This window comes from Rhizoctonia solani, chromosome 2 (assembly GCF_016906535.1).
Source record: "Rhizoctonia solani chromosome 2, complete sequence".
In the NCBI taxonomy this organism is placed as follows: Eukaryota; Fungi; Basidiomycota; class Agaricomycetes; order Cantharellales; family Ceratobasidiaceae; genus Rhizoctonia; species Rhizoctonia solani.
The window spans coordinates 1718043-1734752 of NC_057371.1; the positions used below are offsets into that span (position 1 = coordinate 1718043).

The 16710-nt window shown below is 47.4% G+C and overlaps 8 protein-coding genes across 8 annotated transcripts; 4 read left to right on the forward strand and 4 right to left on the reverse strand.

Moving 5' to 3' along the window:
* Window positions 1-317: 317 nt before the first annotated feature.
* RhiXN_05171 (ribosomal protein L7Ae/L30e/S12e/Gadd45 family) lies at window positions 318-801 on the reverse strand (the record flags this gene model as incomplete). Its single annotated transcript, XM_043324987.1, has 3 exons — window positions 318-384; window positions 438-585; window positions 633-801. The coding sequence occupies 3 exons, from the start codon at window positions 799-801 to the stop codon at window positions 318-320; spliced, it is 384 nt and encodes a 127-aa protein (XP_043177406.1).
* Window positions 802-2113: 1312 nt separating this feature from the next.
* RhiXN_05172 (phosphoribosylaminoimidazolecarboxamide formyltransferase / IMP cyclohydrolase) lies at window positions 2114-5413 on the reverse strand (the record flags this gene model as incomplete). Its single annotated transcript, XM_043324988.1, has 12 exons — window positions 2114-2380; window positions 2431-2636; window positions 2685-2901; window positions 3285-3365; window positions 3422-3796; window positions 3848-3976; window positions 4028-4203; window positions 4261-4494; window positions 4552-4790; window positions 4844-5167; window positions 5218-5344; window positions 5398-5413. 12 exons carry the CDS (start codon window positions 5411-5413, stop codon window positions 2114-2116), a joined length of 2391 nt encoding a protein of 796 aa, XP_043177407.1.
* A 140-nt stretch (window positions 5414-5553) lies between these two features.
* RhiXN_05173 (FAM203 family protein) lies at window positions 5554-7180 on the reverse strand (the record flags this gene model as incomplete). The annotated part of the gene is made up of 8 exons (XM_043324989.1): window positions 5554-5712; window positions 5763-5957; window positions 6009-6162; window positions 6220-6347; window positions 6406-6714; window positions 6763-6873; window positions 6921-7109; window positions 7160-7180. 8 exons carry the CDS (start codon window positions 7178-7180, stop codon window positions 5554-5556), a joined length of 1266 nt encoding a protein of 421 aa, XP_043177408.1.
* A 170-nt stretch (window positions 7181-7350) lies between these two features.
* Window positions 7351-9663, forward strand: RhiXN_05174 (uncharacterized protein; the record flags this gene model as incomplete). The annotated part of the gene is made up of 5 exons (XM_043324990.1): window positions 7351-7506; window positions 7561-7645; window positions 7699-7931; window positions 7983-8191; window positions 8244-9663. 5 exons carry the CDS (start codon window positions 7351-7353, stop codon window positions 9661-9663), a joined length of 2103 nt encoding a protein of 700 aa, XP_043177409.1.
* A 364-nt stretch (window positions 9664-10027) lies between these two features.
* Window positions 10028-10588, forward strand: RhiXN_05175 (SPT20 domain-containing protein; the record flags this gene model as incomplete). Its single annotated transcript, XM_043324991.1, has 1 exon — window positions 10028-10588. The coding sequence occupies one exon, from the start codon at window positions 10028-10030 to the stop codon at window positions 10586-10588; it is 561 nt and encodes a 186-aa protein (XP_043177410.1).
* A 507-nt stretch (window positions 10589-11095) lies between these two features.
* Window positions 11096-11961, forward strand: RhiXN_05176 (tetraspanin family protein; the record flags this gene model as incomplete). The annotated part of the gene is made up of 4 exons (XM_043324992.1): window positions 11096-11151; window positions 11206-11379; window positions 11445-11713; window positions 11777-11961. 4 exons carry the CDS (start codon window positions 11096-11098, stop codon window positions 11959-11961), a joined length of 684 nt encoding a protein of 227 aa, XP_043177411.1.
* A 251-nt stretch (window positions 11962-12212) lies between these two features.
* On the reverse strand, window positions 12213-13761 carry RhiXN_05177 (AAA family ATPase; the record flags this gene model as incomplete). The annotated part of the gene is made up of 8 exons (XM_043324993.1): window positions 12213-12238; window positions 12289-12356; window positions 12410-12486; window positions 12541-13098; window positions 13153-13388; window positions 13444-13563; window positions 13617-13659; window positions 13720-13761. 8 exons carry the CDS (start codon window positions 13759-13761, stop codon window positions 12213-12215), a joined length of 1170 nt encoding a protein of 389 aa, XP_043177412.1.
* Window positions 13762-14167: 406 nt separating this feature from the next.
* RhiXN_05178 (exocyst complex component Sec6) lies at window positions 14168-16669 on the forward strand (the record flags this gene model as incomplete). The annotated part of the gene is made up of 5 exons (XM_043324994.1): window positions 14168-14446; window positions 14510-14902; window positions 14951-16472; window positions 16518-16591; window positions 16649-16669. The coding sequence occupies 5 exons, from the start codon at window positions 14168-14170 to the stop codon at window positions 16667-16669; spliced, it is 2289 nt and encodes a 762-aa protein (XP_043177413.1).
* Between the last annotated feature and the right edge of the window lie 41 nt (window positions 16670-16710).

Consider the following 16710-nt stretch of genomic DNA (forward strand, 5'->3'; position numbering starts at 1 on the left):
TAATAGGTGGGTCGTTGTATAGTCAGGATAATTTGTTTTAAGTTTTGAGAGGCTTGAGATTCATGGGTTGTGCAGTTATGAATTATCCTTTTTGTGATATGTATACATTATTACCTGCTCATGCCTTAGGATTATGCTGCCGCGAAGTTACATTGAATCCAGAATTCGGGCTCAGCACATCAGATTATAGCTTGCCCCTTGCGTACAAAGGTAAAGCACGCAATAGGACGGGGGCATAGACACGTTTCATGACCTAGAATAGCATACAAATGCGCAAAATCATAGATACAGGTGAGTGCAGATTTTAGGTGATCCGATCACTGAGAGCCAGCCTCGGCAACAGTAAGCAGATCAGAGTCACCTTGGTCGGTGACGGTCATGACACTATATGACCTCTATAAGCACCGAATAACAAATATATATGGGTCAGCACTCACCCGACACGGAAGAGTTTTCCAGCAGCAGTTCCAAGGGCAATGTTAGTGCCGTTGAAGTGGTGCACATGAGTCTTGGACAACATGGCATAGTATTCGATCTCCGATTTGCGCAGAGGAGGGCAGTTACCAGCGATCAAGATGAGCTTGGCTATAAACCGAGATATATGTCAGCAACAGGGACCTTCTCAGCCTCACGCTCCAGTCCCTGGAGGTATAAGTAAAATAGACTCACCCTTTCCAGAGCGCATCTGCTTGAGGCACTCTTGTACCCAAGGAAGTACTTGCCGGACTTGACGGCAAGAGCGAGCTTCGCATTGAGCGACTCGTTGGACTTGAGCGACTTGGACTTCTTGACGGGAGCCATTGGGATGCTATACACACTTCAGCGGGGCTGGTTTGGCTGAGTATTTTCATACTTACAAGAGCGGCCTCGGGTGTCGGGTCGGTGGTAAAGGTTTGTTGACGAATACGACAGATCACCGGAATCAAACTCTCTTCCGATCGAATTGGTACTCGCTAGCACCACCCAGATTCCATTCTGGGACAGGCTTTATTCATAAGAAGGCTCAGCTTATGCCGAGTATACCCCATTCTGTCGTCGAACACAGCAATCACAAGCCCGATCTATACTTCGACGTCCACTCCGAAAGTTCCCTGCGCTCGGAGCCCGAATATATTCACGTATCACTGCGAATGTAGCGATACATGCTGCACTAGTCCAATAGCAAGTGTGCGAAATATGAGAATCGAATACAAATTCATCGGCTAAGGGGCTCCGAGTTTCTCACTTGCTCAATCATGCGCGCAGAGCTCATAAAGCCCTCGAGTTATTTAAGACTTCCCACCTTCCCCCTTTCCCCACGATAACCCCACGTAATCGCTAGCTATAATGTCAGTTGACCCAGAGTTACTTCAATATCCCGAACTCGTCAAGGTTGACTACAGCCTGGAGCATTCAATTCCGGGCTGTTGGCGGCCAAGGTAAGATGGTCGCACGTTGGTTATAACTTCGTGTTGAGATACAGTTTTAGCACTTTAAAGCAGGGAACGTAATCACCCGCCTTACTGGGACTACGCCAACAAAGAAATCTTGGAGCTCAGTACAGGCTGGAGTTGAGCCAGAGACCACATTGAATTAAATTCCGTACTTGTTTACGGTAAGCATGATTACTCGTTTGGAATCCCTGGAGGAACATAGCTCATCTCTAGATTTCTGGCACAGTAAACCATTCATGTTCCCCCAATGTTGCATTCGATTTGAGTTCTTCCAACAAGGAAGAATGGAATTTCCGTGCCTTGCGTGATATCCAGCCCGGAGACGAATTGTCGTTCTTTTATCCTTCAACCGAGTGGGATATGGACCAGGGTTTCCAATGCAGGTGCCAGGCGCAGGTACGGTACTTTGGACCGTAGTTCAGATATCCCAACTGACTCGCACCCACCCAGAACTGTCTTGGATACATTCGTGGCGCCAAAGAGCTCAGCAGGGCACAAGTTGTGGAACGCGGGTTCATCAGTACCTACATTTCTAGGCTGCTTGACCGGCGTGACACCCAACGCATTTAACATCTTGGGGAATTAGGAGTAAATGGTTATATTACTGAATCTATTGAATAAATCATATCAGGTACTTCCACCGGGATGTGTTCCCACAAGCTTTTCAACACAGTTAGTGCCTATTCCTGCAAATCAACGGATGCATCCTCCTCTCCATACTCGTAGCCCTTCCTTCGAACTACATTGGGCTGAGCTTCATCCTGAAGCTTGACTTCTCCTTCATTCTCAGATACCTTCTCCTCTCGGGCTGTCTTGGATTTTGCCTCGGAGGCTTTCCACCGTTTTTGCTGTGCTTTTCGTTTTTCGGCGTGTGAGCTCCAGATAAGATACAACACCCCTTCTGTGATAGCAACTACGATGGAGGCGGCTAAAGCTAGCAGCACCCTCTGTGTGCGACGTTGAGATATTACTCGGGCTCATGCGAACAATTGCTCACCGTTTCGTTTCTCCAATGTACACTACCTGCGGCCCACCACGCGGCAAAACCTACACCAACGACACTAAATAGACCATTAATTAGAGCGGTAATGGCACGCCTGTCTTCAGAAGAATCGTATTCAGGAGGCGGGGGCGGGGGCGGTTTTGATGATGGAGCAAAAGTTGTTCCCGCCAGTAATGGTATAAGTGAGTAAGAAATTGGATCTAATGTCTACTAAGTCATTTGTTATAGGATCAATAAAAATATCATACCGAGGCCTTCTGCCTTTAGTGTATCCTTCCCTTTCTCTGAACCAGCCCATCTCGCTATCCCTGTAATCAGATCATATGGTATTTCAGCTGAAGTCTCCTCTATCGTGGGTTTGATATGTTCTCGTAGTAGCGTCTGGAGTTCAGAAGGCTCGATTTCAAGTTTGGTGAGTGGTGCTAAGGCCTCCCATAAATGCTCAGGGACAGATATAGTGGACATCTAAACCACGTGTGTAAGTCTTCGTTATCCGATGGAAAGCCCAAATGGATCTTCCCCCGATAGTTAAACTACAATGGAGAAACTCAGTACAGGTCGGGCTTGAATTCTTTGCAAAGCTCTATTCGGTCATGTAAAGAGTTCTGTATCAAAGCGGCGGGCACGAGATATCTCTGGGCACTTAAGATCGAGGAAAGGGAAGACTCTGTGGTTGCCACGATCCGCGTCTGCGGTGGCCACGCGTGCGCGGTCACGAGTCATGTGATCGATTCATTACACTTTTCTATTTATTCGTTTGCATACACAAGCTACAATAAAAGTGGCAATTTCACCCACTTCTAAATGGTTTAATGATGGAATAAACGAAGGGAAGTATGAGCAAAAACGATTCCGTGCTCATCGGCAGCCTTGATGCATTCGGCATCCATAACACTTCCTCCAGGAGCAGCAAGGTACTTCACGCCGCTCTTTCGCGCACGGTGAACATTATCAGGAAGGGGAAGAACGCATCACTGGAGCACACCACACCATCTAGTTTAGTGGCATGTGAACGACGCTCCTCGGCGGTAAGTGGTGCGGGAACGGTTTCGAAAAGAGATTCCCATTGTGCTTTTTCACCCCCTTCGAGCTCTTCACCTCCAACAAACAAGTCAATCGCATTAGCTTTCTCGGCCCGCTTGACTCCCTTTTTGAAGGGCAGCTCGAGGACCCTAGTGTGGTGTCGAAGCCACCAGTTATCGGCCTTCCCACCTGCAAGACGAGTGCAATGTATGCGTGATTGTTGACCTGCACCAAGACCAATGATGGACCCCCTCAACGCATAGGCCACACTGTTGGACTGAGTGTACTTTAAAGCTAGCGTAGCAACAATGAGGTCAACCACCGCTTCTCTCGGCAGCTGTGAAGCTCAGTTAATCGTAAATTTGAGGTTGAAAGGGGGAATACTAACATCCTTGTTTGCGCTAACAATGTTGCTAAAAAGTTCCGCAGTAATTTTGGCATCGTTGCGATTCTGTTGTAGTGAAACTCCAAAGACTTGTCGAGTTTCTAGTTTCCCGGGGTTGTAGGTCGGGTCAATCTAATTAATGCATGGTTAGAAGACTTTGTGAGCGAATGAAGAATTTCGCACCTCTAGAACGCAATACTTTCCGGCTTTCTTCTTCTTCAATACTTCGAGCGCTTCTTCACTGTATCCCGGCGCGATCACACCATCAGAGACCTCGCGGGAAATGATTTTGGCAGTCGCGAGATCGCAAGGGGCTGATAACGCGATAAAGTCGCCGAATGAAGACATACGATCGGCACCTGTAGATTCATCAGAATGAGTTACAGCAACATCCAAACGTAACAGGTGGTACTTACCCCTAGCGCGAGCATATGCGCAAGCCAAGGGGGTCAATGGCTCCTTAAGATCGTCCACGCCATATACAATTTTTTCGACATCGTTTAGTTCAAGGCCTACCGCGGCTCCAGCGGGTGACACATGCTTGAAAGAGGCTGCAGCAGGGAGTTGTAGGGCTTCTTGGAGTTCTGAAACCAGCGCATATGCATTAAGGGCGTCGAGTAGGTTGATGTATCCCGGTGATCCAGCCAACGCTGCCATATAAGTTGAGTGTGAGCATTCTTAATGATATAATAATCAAATAGACTCACCCTTGAAAGGGAGTTTACCACTCGTAACGAATGCCTGGGCGGGTTTCTGATGAGGGTTGGCCCCATATCGGAGGGGCATCCGTTGTACTTCTCCAGCGAGCTGTTCTTGAGGTAAATGCGAGGACGCGTACTGTTCACGGAAGTAACTAGAAATGGCCAAATCATAGGCTGAAGTCATTTCGAATGCTTTAAGTGCAAACTTGTTCCGCAGAGAGGGCGAAATAATGCCACCCCCAGATCTCCATGCTGCTAAGAATTCTGAATAGTCGGCAGGGTCAGATAGGACGATTACCGCTCGTGATTTTTGGCAGCAGCCCGTAGTAAGGTAACGCCGCCGATATCGATCTCCTCGACTGCGTTTGCAAGAGTGCAGTCCGGCTTCGCAATAGTGGCTTCGAAAGGGTATAAGTTGCATACAACGATAGAAATCGGCGAAATTGATTGTGCAGTCAAGTCCGCTTGGTCAGATGGAATGGTCGTGCCAAGATGCCTAATAAGTCTGTGAGATTCAAGAACTCTGAGTTGTTGTTTCCACGGACCTCCGTGGACCGCCGGATGGAGCGTTTTAACGCGCCCTCCCAACATCTCTGGAGCTTTTGTAATGTCTGAGACATCGCTGTAAATAATACGTTTTCTTCCTGTTACCCTGTACATTTAAAGACATACCTTATCTCAATTCCGGCCTCTCTGATCTGCTTCGCTGTTCCCCCGGATCCCAGAAGGCGAACTCCACTCTCTTTGAGACCCCTCGCTAGATCCAAAAGATTCGATTTATCGTACACGGATAGCAATGCTACATATACTATATAAACGAGCGAGCTTTTTTGATCAGGGAAGATCAATCACCTGTGTGCTGAGCCATCTCTAGCATGAAGTGGTTGGGAGCAAAAACTTGCGAACCAACTCCCAAATGTAGATCAGCGATCAAAATTCACATATCGGCGCTAAGTGACTTAGATCCGACCCTTCAAATTTGTTTACTTTACTATATATTTACGGAAACTATATTTCTACAATCTCATCATCATCGTTTGAGTCCTTCACAGCATCTGATGAATCTTTCCTGGTATCTATATCTTCCACAGGGACCTCTTCGAAGGCTGTATCTGGGCCTTCGTCTCGCTTTAATAAATTGACTAATCGTTCAATGTGTTCCATCACCTGGATCGATGTTGGCCAGTGAATATGAGAACAAGCGTGAATTCACTGACCGAGGTGTCTTGCTCTGTTTCATGCATTTTTTGAACCACTTCATAAACCCCGTTCACGCGCAAAAATTCGCGGGCCGGGCGAGTTGTGCAAAGCAACAAGAGGGTTTCTATGTGAGTAAGCCGAATGAATCGATCCGGTTCGCGTTTTTTGGTGTCAGGAAGAAATTGGATAGATGCGGGGAGCTTATCCATATCCTACCAAAGGTCGTAAGAGCCGGAGTCACTCATCCTCAGTTTGTGACGCACCTCCAGGTCAAACTCTTCTGGTCCAGCCAGGGGCAAAAGTAGAAAAGAAAGTAAATTCATGCCTTTCCCTGCTTCATTGCTCGGGGGGACAGTGACCATCTCATCATCGGGCTTCAACATTGCCATATGAGCAGGCGCGTGGAAAGCACAATTCCTAAAACACACATACGCTTGTGATGATATGGTTTGGGCCAATTGAACCAGTACTTACTTGAGGGTCGATGCAACGCCGCCCCGACGGATTGTGTCAGGATGTTCTGTAAAAGATAGGAGTTTTGCCAAAGCAAACTCAGATGATCCAGGATGCAATGTGAGTAAGGCGAGTCGACCTGCAGGTGCCTATTGAGCAACGGGTTCAGTCCGTGTATGCATGCACGATGCGAATACGCCTACTCACTACCGTGATATTTGCAAAAACGCTTGCCAAAAAGTGGAGGTCCCCTTTCCGTTTCCTCTCCTCTTTTGATCCACCCGGCACTGTTGCTGCATCTACGAATGCATCTACTAGCAAGAGTATTGCGCTCTCTTCACGAATTTGAGTAGACCCTGTAGACGGTGCAACGGGCGCAGTAGAAGATCTTGATGCAATGGGATGACCATTTTCTAATTGGATTTTCAGTGATAAGAGTGTTTGTATGACATTGGGGTTGACCGTCATGTTCGATAGGACCATGGTCGCCAAATCTGCAAGCAAAGAACCTGGATTCTTTAATCGTTGAATTATTGATTTTTATCGAGAAAGAGAATGGCTTACTATAATGTATGCTACAAGGAACTCTAAAAATTTTGGTTCCCCTAGGAATGGCACAATGAGTGCTGAATCAGATAGGTTGACAAGTGCACGGAAGGCATTGTGAGCAATAGCCTAAATAATGTCACTTCAAGCACCCTATAAATAAACAAGGCACGTACAGCCTGGTCACGGCACAAGAGCTTCAGGTCTCTGATTGATTCGGGTTCTTTGGCGGGAGCCAGTCCACCACTGCTTATTTGCTCTAAGAATATCCGACGATACGGGGCCTCTTTGGGAGTCTGTGGAAGGAGATTTTCCAGAGCAATGTTCCTGACTTGTGGATTTCTATCATGAAGAAACCCAAGTAGCTGAAATTGATTTTCAGTAATTTCAATGCTTGATGTTTATTTGAACTCACTTCTTTCAGCTGAGATTCCATGCTGGCGCTTGGTCGTCGAAAGGTCAAAGATCGACATCAGGTCATGTGACTGTATGACAAATATTTGTAAATCCGTTGCACCCAACCACCATCTACTGTCTCCTAGTGGCTCGTAGCACCAAATAAGACTAGTGTATGAGGGAAATCTGCTTCTGCTGGCTCCAACTGAAATGACGGCCGTGTACAACTATAAGAAGAGAGAGGAACAAATCCTTGCTCGGTTTTCAAAATCGCCCCCTTCTTTCACTGTTCATCTATACTCTGGACACTGGACTTTAAGTAAAGATAACAATGCACGAACATTCTTGTATAATTCCCCTGCAGTGGTTAGGGCATTGAAAACTGTGTTTTGTGGCTGCTCACTGATGCTGGCCTAATAGTCTATCCTTGATTCTATACGAGCGCATCAAGTACCGGTGGACATGCTTGAGATGCTGGACCAAGCAAACGTCCCTTTCTACGATGGTATGTATTTAATATGAAACATCACCTGGAATACTGAACCTATAATTGTATAGGCTGTTTAATTGTTGAAGAACATGATCATTCATTGGCGACTGGGGAAGCTACCCCTTCCGATCCTTCTGTTTCAGATGCCAAAACAAAACCCATAACCAGTCCGGCACAAAAAAGGAGGATAGTACTCTATCCAAACGGAGAGACATTATGGGCAGACATTAGCATATTGAACGCGCGTAATGGTAATACCTGGACTGACCAACAAGCCATTGAATTCGAGGCCAAGATTCTTGTGAGCTCAGTCTAGCCTTCCTACTTCCGTGTAGTCTTACACGAAATTCAGGCTGCCATAGCTCCTCCACTTTGCTTGGATCCTGATCCTATAGCAAGCAAGATTGCTTCAGTTGCAATGAACTCAACATCACTGCATTCTCCGAAACGTAAACCGAGCTCAATGGAAAACGATAAACGCGACGACACCGCACGTAAAGCGGAACACGACAAGTTCATGAATGTAATGAACCCTCGGGCAACTCGAATCTTCCACCCAGAGTATGTGTCATGAACATCAGTCTCCAGCCTAGTTTAACAGCCTCGGCTTTAGCTTTCGACAAATCACATGGCTCGAGCAGAACCGCCGTGGCGAGCGTCCTTCAACTCCTCCTGGACAGAGTCCTGGCTCTCGGGCGTCTGTGGCTCCTACTCCGACGCCGCCACCTGGTTCAGCTTCTGGTCTTCCCGAGTCAATCGACGATAGTTCAAGTCAAAAGAAGAAACTAAAGAAAAAGAGAGAGGGGCCCGATTCTCCCATGCAAGTTGATGCGCCTAGTCCTGGGCTTAACTCAACGAATAAGTCGCGCAAGAATAGCATTAGCCAGATTCCGCCTCTACAGATAGGCGGGGGCAAGAAGAAACAGGGCCAGCAGGGCCGGCGCAACACAGCATCTTCCATGGAACCATCGCCTGCTATCAACGTCTCTTCGTTGCCCCCTCATACGACGAACGGCCAAGTCTCGGCAATAGATTCGCCGCAATCGATCCAAGCTTCGCCCAATCCTGCTTTAGGGAAGAAGGAAGATATGCAGCCCACCCTCGGTATAGGTATTCCGCCACCTGCCAGCCATTCGCCTGCGCCTACAGGTCAGCAGACCGTTAGCGGCCCACCGAAAAAACGAATGAAGACAGAAACCCCCTCTATTGGTAACGTCCCTTTGCCTGGAGTTGGATCTCAGCAAGGAACACCACAACAATCCTATCTTTCACTTAATCCTCATCTGGCAGCTCCTGGTCAGCAACCGAACCCTGCGCAACCTGGGATTCATCGTTACTCGGCGTCTCCGGCGCCTACGCCAACAACCGCCAACGGCCAACCGACTCAGCAATACCCTGGTCAGCTACAACACAGCTATGGACCTCTAGGCTTGAACATTGCTAACGGAATGGTGTTCAACAATGGTACAGGTGCTCCCGCTTACAATGCCGTTCCCGGTATGCAACAAGCGCAAATGTCGAATATACATACAAATATGTTTGCACAAAACCAACAACAAGCGGCAAATCAGGCTGGTAGCCCTCATCCTCACCCGCCTTCCCGCCCTGCGTCCCAAGCGAGCATACCCATGCGCAATAGCCCACATCAACCCCAGCCTATGGCTCTTGGTGGAAATGCGGCGCCTAACCTACAAACCCCCCAGCAAGGTGATCAACAAGGTGTTCGTCCGGCCTCTGGCCCTGGGCAACAGGGAATGCAGATGAACCCTGGGATGCACCAGCCTGGAGGGCAGATGCAAATGCCCGTTGATCAAATGCTGATGTTCCGACAGATGCAACGTATGGGATATCCAGGTGCTCAGAACATGATGCAGTATCCAGGTTTTACGATGCAGATGCCCGCCCAGACTTGGCAAATGGGTCAAATGCCTATGGGTGTTGGGCGAGGCCAGCAGTTGCAACAGCAACTCGCCGCCGCTGCGGCTATGCAACGCCGCGGTGCAATGCAGGCACCCCCTAATCCCCAGAGATGATAGAAATTTAACTTCCGCTTTTTTGGTTTTTCGCACATTTATTTTCTGTATAATCGCGTGTACACTCCTATAACTTATGACGAGAGTTAGTTTTTCCTTCACAATGACGTCACGTAAGCTCTTTTGCCTTGGGATGATTTGCATCCTTCATTATGAACTGTACTGTAACGACCACGATCTCTAACGGGTATTTTAATGCAGAGAGCTCGTAGATGGCTGAGGCCATGTAGGGGGTCTGTTGAAGTATGGTATAACTCTCATCGTATATAAGATCACACCGCATTTACTATACTGCTAGTACTTCCAATACAGAAAAAAATCAACCCTCTCACACGACGATGTTGCTCTCCAACTCCGTAATCTCATGCGGTCTTCGGCGCAACCTGTTACGGTCATGACTACTCGCCTTGACGACAACGAGAAGACATTCCATGGTGCGGTGCTCTCATCCTTCACGTCGGTTGCACTGCATCCATTTCCTCTGGTTGCGTTTGCGATTCGAAAGCCTTCACGCATGGCCGATGCACTTCACGCCAACAGACTAGCCCAACCTAGTTCTATGCACGGTATAATCAATATCTTGTCAGAACATCAATCCGAGATATCGAAAATATTCTCGCGTCCCGACCTATACCCTCACCCCTTCGATTCCATTTCATACGGCATCCATGAGGGTACGTCCATTCTAGAGGAAACTATTGGAGCGCTCTCCTGCTCTGTCATCACCTCCTTGCCTATGACCAGTGAAGTTCTGAGCACTTTTGGGCTATCCCTTGCCAAGTCGGATGAAACCATCGATCTGTCAAGCTTATCTTCCGAGTTATTCCTCGCTCGAGTCATTCAGGTTCTCTCGCCCCAGGGCAATCCAAGCCCACCACGAAAGCCACTTGTGTACTACCAAGGCAGTTATACATCCATCCTGTAGTGTCGAACAAAAATGGAGTTCAGTGGATAGGGTTTGCACACTATTTATGACATTGGCTCCGCCGTAGAATTTCCGCTTGCCAGCCTATAGCTTCTGCCGCCAAGACTAGGTGCCCTCCACTCTATCGATTATCCCACTTCGAGTATTTGTTACCAGTCAACAACACATTCATTGGTTTGGGCTGTATTCCTGATGCACCTTTGATATACATATACCATAACTTAATTGACGACTAGGTTCAAACTGACTTCCCTCTGGTATTGTTTTCTTTCTAAATTTCTCCAGGTTGCGTGATGGCACGCACGGTGTCCCTGACCGGGCCATATGCCAAGCTCAAACTCCAAGCTCAAACCCCTTCAAGGTGGCAAACTAGGTGCCTCACTGTATTGCCTTATAAGACCCCCGCCCACCCGGCTCTCATTGTTATCGATTCCGCCTCCACAGCTGCTTGTGTTCGATTATATCCTTCTTTCTTTATACCTCACCTTCATTTTATTTGTGTACGAAATGCCCAGCCGACCCGAAAAGAAAGACGCTCGAACGTGTTGTTGCTGTATTCCAATGTAAGCCTATGCGCTCCAGCCCATGATATCCTAACTCAGCTCATCCCGCACTAGCCGTGCAGGAGTTGGGATTCTCGCATGGCTATATTTCTTGGGCGGTGTTGCGGCGGTTGTATTGGCCGTTATGATCTTGAAGCAAGATACTTCCGACATGGAAACAGCTATTAAAGCATTGATTATTGCTCTTGGAGGACTAAGTGCGTTCCTGGTTGTGACTTCAATATTTGGGTTCGTGCATTTTTGCATGCATTATTTGAGCTACTTGATTGTTGACTCGACATCCCGTGTTATAGAATTATTGCAACGATCACACAATCACCATTCCTGGCCCGTATTTGGTCTGTTATGTTCCAAATTTGGTACTATCTCCAGCTCGCACTCGACATCGCAGTCATTGCGCTTTTCTTTTCCAAGAAACTCGACACTCTCATTGTTGAATGCACATCACTCGCTGAGAAGCGTCGACCAAAGGGCTCCGAGATCGAAAACTGTAACCGCGGGAGGAATCGATTGAGTTTGTACTACACTCTGTCTGGGGTAGTGAGGAATGTAATCAGCTATTGTAAGTCCGGGTGCGCTGGTTTTTCATTGTTTATTGTACTAATTAAATGCGCCGCGCGTATAGACTTTACTCGCCGCGTTTCTAGTTTTACTCGCCATTGTACTGAACGTGTTGCCAGTCATAGCCTCACGGCACCGACTCAAATGGCTACTCTTTCTGGTAATGGACCTACCCAATTGAATAGTTTGAATATTCAAGGAGGACACCAAGCATCGGTTGACTCGCTTCGAGGCGAAAAGGCTGTTTGAGTAGCGATTCTTTTGTATTGCTCAGGAGCATGCCTCGATTATTATTATTATTCATTTCATCTGATCGACCATGTGCATCTTGTTCAATCCGGGTGTATGCGTATGCGTGACCGAGGTTGAGACATCTGCAGTGATCATTCTATAGTCTTTGCATCCGCGGCTCTGAGCCTTCGATACTCTCACCCTCTTATACATGCAACACGGAATAAAAATTGATAGCCACTATGATACATGATGCAAATAACAAGCAATTATTGCGCGGTGTACTCCATTTTGGCTGCCAGGGGATATAAGTATCCAAGCATGAGCTGGTATATGCGCACTCACTTTCGTGTTTCTTTGCGTCCGAAACCTTTCTTGCAGCCTTCGTTAGATCTTCTTGGGTAACATACTCCCTAATGCAGTCTTAGTAAGGGACAATAATCAGATCTGAGCTGGGAGTACATACCGATCGTCCCGGATTGCAAACATGCCCGCCTCTGTCACCACATTACGCAAATCAGCACCGTTAAAGCCGTCAGAGAGCTAGTTTACCAAAGTAAGCTTGAATCATTAACGAAAAAAATATAGATAGCAGACCTTGACGATAGCCTCATAATCAATTTCGCCACTCTTGTTTACCGGAGCCGCATGAATTTTCAAAATCTCAAGACGTGCTTGTTCGTTTGGCAGAGGGATTTCGATCTTTCTGTCCAAGCGACCTGGACGCAGCAGTGCAGGATCCAACGTATCCGGACGGTTGGTAGCCATAATAAGCTTCGTCTTGCCCAATGTATCGAAGCCGTCCATCTGATTCAGCAGTTCCATAAGCGTGCGCTGAATCTCACGATCGGCACTGGTTCCTTCGGAGAAGCGTCGACCACCAATCGCATCGATCTCGTCCATGAAGATAATACAAGGTTCATGCTCTTTCGCATAACCAAACATTTCCCGTACTAGGCGTGCTGATTCACCAATGTATTTGTCAACGATTGCTGAAGAGACGACCTTGAGGAAGTTGGTGCTCAGGGTTGCTGCGACAGCTCGTGCAAGCAGCGTCTTTCCAGTTCCGGGGGGACCGTATAAAAGTACTCCCTTGGGGGGGTTAATGCCCACACGAAGGAAAAGTTCGGGGTTCATAAGAGGAAGCTCGATGACCTAGCTATACGAGTGAACTCGACCAGAATACGATAGCTTTCGGTGTTAACGCACCTCTCGTAGCTCCCGGACTTGTTCGCCCAAACCACCGATACCAGCAAAAGACGCTCCTCCTGGGTCCTCAAGGCTCATGTTATAGACTAGCGGATCGACTTCACGTGGAAGTATCCGCATTATTGTTAAGGTCGTCATATCGAGGCTGACTCGGGTACCAGCCTTCAGTTTGGACACGGGCAATGTAGGCCGGAAAGAAACAACGTATCGTGGACCAGAAGATGCTTTAACAATGACTAAATAGCGCGCATAAGTTCAGCGTGCGGGCTTGTAATACAAGCTAATACTTACATTTTTCATCATCCAGTTGCTTCAACACTTCGCCGATGATTTGGCCCACGGATTGGATCGCCTTGATGTCCTCCTCAGTCTTGGCGAATTCTTTCTCCAGATCCTTGCCAGTAAACCTAACTAAAAGGATAGAAATAAGTAAGAGAATTTGGCCGCCTAAATGGCGCACTTACGTTTCTTTAAGTTCTCGCTCATCTTGTCATGGTCCCGCATTTTCTAGATATAGTTGGTGCCCAGTGAGTCAAAGCTACGAAAGCAGCAGAAATATAACCATACATTGCGGTAAGCAATGAGAGCAGTCTTCTTTCGTTCATCCATTGTCGTGGGATGGTGGCCGGGAGAGGATTACTGATGTGCACTCAGGTAAGTAGGAGCAACGCGCAGGTGACGCGTCCCAGACCATCGGGAGTTTCTTAACGCCGATGGCGCTTATGATGTGTAGCTAAGCACAGGTAAACATAACCGCACTCTGACTGTCATGACCAATTACCGTGCACCAACATATTATATACTGGTACACACCAACCATCCTTGGATCGTCTCCAAATACACTGTCGATTTCAGTATACCACTCTTCGGTAACTGGTATTGACATACTGCCACATCATTTATATATGATTTTTTAATCACCCTGACCCTCTGGTAATCGCGTGCTAGCTATAGTTCTACGTATATCTTGACAACTACCACCGCTCTTGCCTGTTGTTCGCTACAACTTTAACCCATGCAGTCTGCTGCCCAAGCTGTCGGAGAAGTACTTCAATCTCCTGATGATCTTCTAAAAATCGCTGCGTTTCGAAATAAATTAGAGAAAGAAAAGGCGTCCATAGATGCAAAACTCAAGAGTGGTGTGCGGGAACAGCTTGCTGCCACCGCGGATGGGATACAAAAGCTTCACCATACGCGCAATACCTTACAAGGAATCAAGGATGAGATGAGTAGTATTAATAGGAAGTGCAGTGATCCCCGTAACGAGGTCCCAACGTTCGACCAAATTAGTAGGGTGAGTTGAAAACATTGCCCAATTATGCCCCATGCAGCCGGAGTGCCCTAAATTCTATCCCAGGTATCTGTAGTGCATCGAAACTTCTCGCAGACCGAGGAAATGGTTAACAACCTCCTAAGCATGCACGCGAAGATTGATCTCGTCGAGGAAATGCTCATGGTTGATCGTCAAGACATCCTTGGTCCTGCTCCAAACCTACTGGCGGTACATTATCAACTCAATCAACTCGAGGCATTCCGAAATCAAACCACACACCAAGCTAAATCTGCAGATGCAGATGCAAGGAAGACCCTTGGTCGCCATTTCGAGCGATTGAATAGGCTATCCAAAGCGTTTGACGAGTACATTTTTGAGCTGGGTTCGAACGTTCTCCCAATTGTACGAAACCGGAATCCTGGGGTTATCGTTCGTCTCATTAAGATATGCGAAATTGAAGGTCGAGAGGACGAAAAGGTTTGCATCATGGATTGATTATGGATCATGCTCACATTAGGTGTCTAGGCAATTGCAATCAAACTAGTAAAGAAAGCAGCAAATCTCGATGCTGCTTCCAAGTTCAAATCCATGCTAGCGAATGCCCGTGTTTTCAAACACTACCGTTCCGAAGTGATGAAACGCATCCGGCAGTCCATTCAACAAGGTTTTGCGGAGAAGCAACAAGCAGAACAAGGAGATACTATCGCATATATCGACGCTCTCTCCAATTGGATGTTAGTCGATTTGATTCAAGTGTTCGATGAAGTTGTCCCGTGTTTCCCCCAAGACTATGAAATTTGGGCACTTTTTGTCAAGAACTACCACAAATTCTTGGATGAATCGATACAGGCAATTGTCGCGTCGAACCCTGAAGCCAGCGTTATCCTTCGACTCTATGCATTTGTCAAAAGGGAGTACAAGCAGCACCTCAAGAAACTCCAAGCTGAATTAGAAATTGAGATACCTCCGGAATGGCTCCAACCTCCCCTTCTTGGCGGCAAGGAACAGGAGCTTATTGATGACTACGTTAAACTCATCGTCTCACGCTTGGATACCCTCACCACGAATCTGATGACCTCTGAAATCGAGGAATTCACTCGCCGCGAGCAACCACCAGAGATTGATCCAGAAGGATTGTACGGTATGAAAGGGCCTGTCGACTTCTTCCAGATGGTTAATCAATATACCGACGCTGCTGTGGAGAGTGGGCAGGGGGCAGTACTAGCCAGTGTCGTCGGCGAGTCTGCTCGCGTGATGACCGGACTCCAGGCACAATGGACAAAACTTCTTGAATCGGAGCATCGGCGCCTCGTCGAAAAGCCAGAAGAAGCTCCGGGAGGGTTTGCCGAATATGTGATTGCCCTTGCAAACGACCAAATCAAGTCTGCAAACTACGCAGAAACCCTTTCAACCCGCCTTGAGGAGCGAGTATCCGAGAAGTACGCCAAGATGATAGCCGAGAAACTTGACGACGCGATCAATGGGTATCTTGATGTTGCAAAAAAATGCACCCAAGTACTCATTGAGCTCATTTTCAACGACCTCAAGCCGGCCACCAAAAAACTCTTTGCAGCCCCCGATTGGTATGAGGGCGTTATGTCACAAATACTTCTCACTATTCGCGACTATACAGACGACTACCAAAACTATCTCAACCCTTCCATTTTCGAAATCCTCGTAGAGGATCTTATCGATACGTTCTTGTCAACCTACCTCACCGCCCTTCGCCGAACAACGAAGTTGCGTATGCCAGCAGCAGGAGACAGGTTACGAGAAGATATAGCTGATGCATTTGACTTGTTCAAGACGTACAAATCTTCGCAAGAGCTCGATGCAAACTTCGATGTCATGGACCAAGTACTTTCGTTACTGACTGCATCACAGGGGATGGTTTTCCTATCTTTTTGGCCATTTGCGCAACAACATGGTCCAAACCTGGCTTTCGTCGAGGCACTGATGAAAGCTCGTGATGACCTAGATCGCTCGGCGGTCTCAGAGATCATGGAAAGCTGTCGTCGCAAAGTGAAGGACGAACAACTCACAGACCGTACGTATTGTCTCGTGACCCGCAGTGCAGATTATTCTACTTTAGCGTCGCTCATGTTTGCCCTCTCTCCAGCCGAGAAACCCACCATTATGAAAAAGGTGGCCGCGCAATCAGTACTGGTAAGCTTTTCTATCCGTATCGATGTATAAGCGCCTTAGCTCATGCAAAATTCACAGGCCATGTTCCTCCAACGATAAATTTTCAAGTTATAATCGCTACTATACACTACTACAAATCC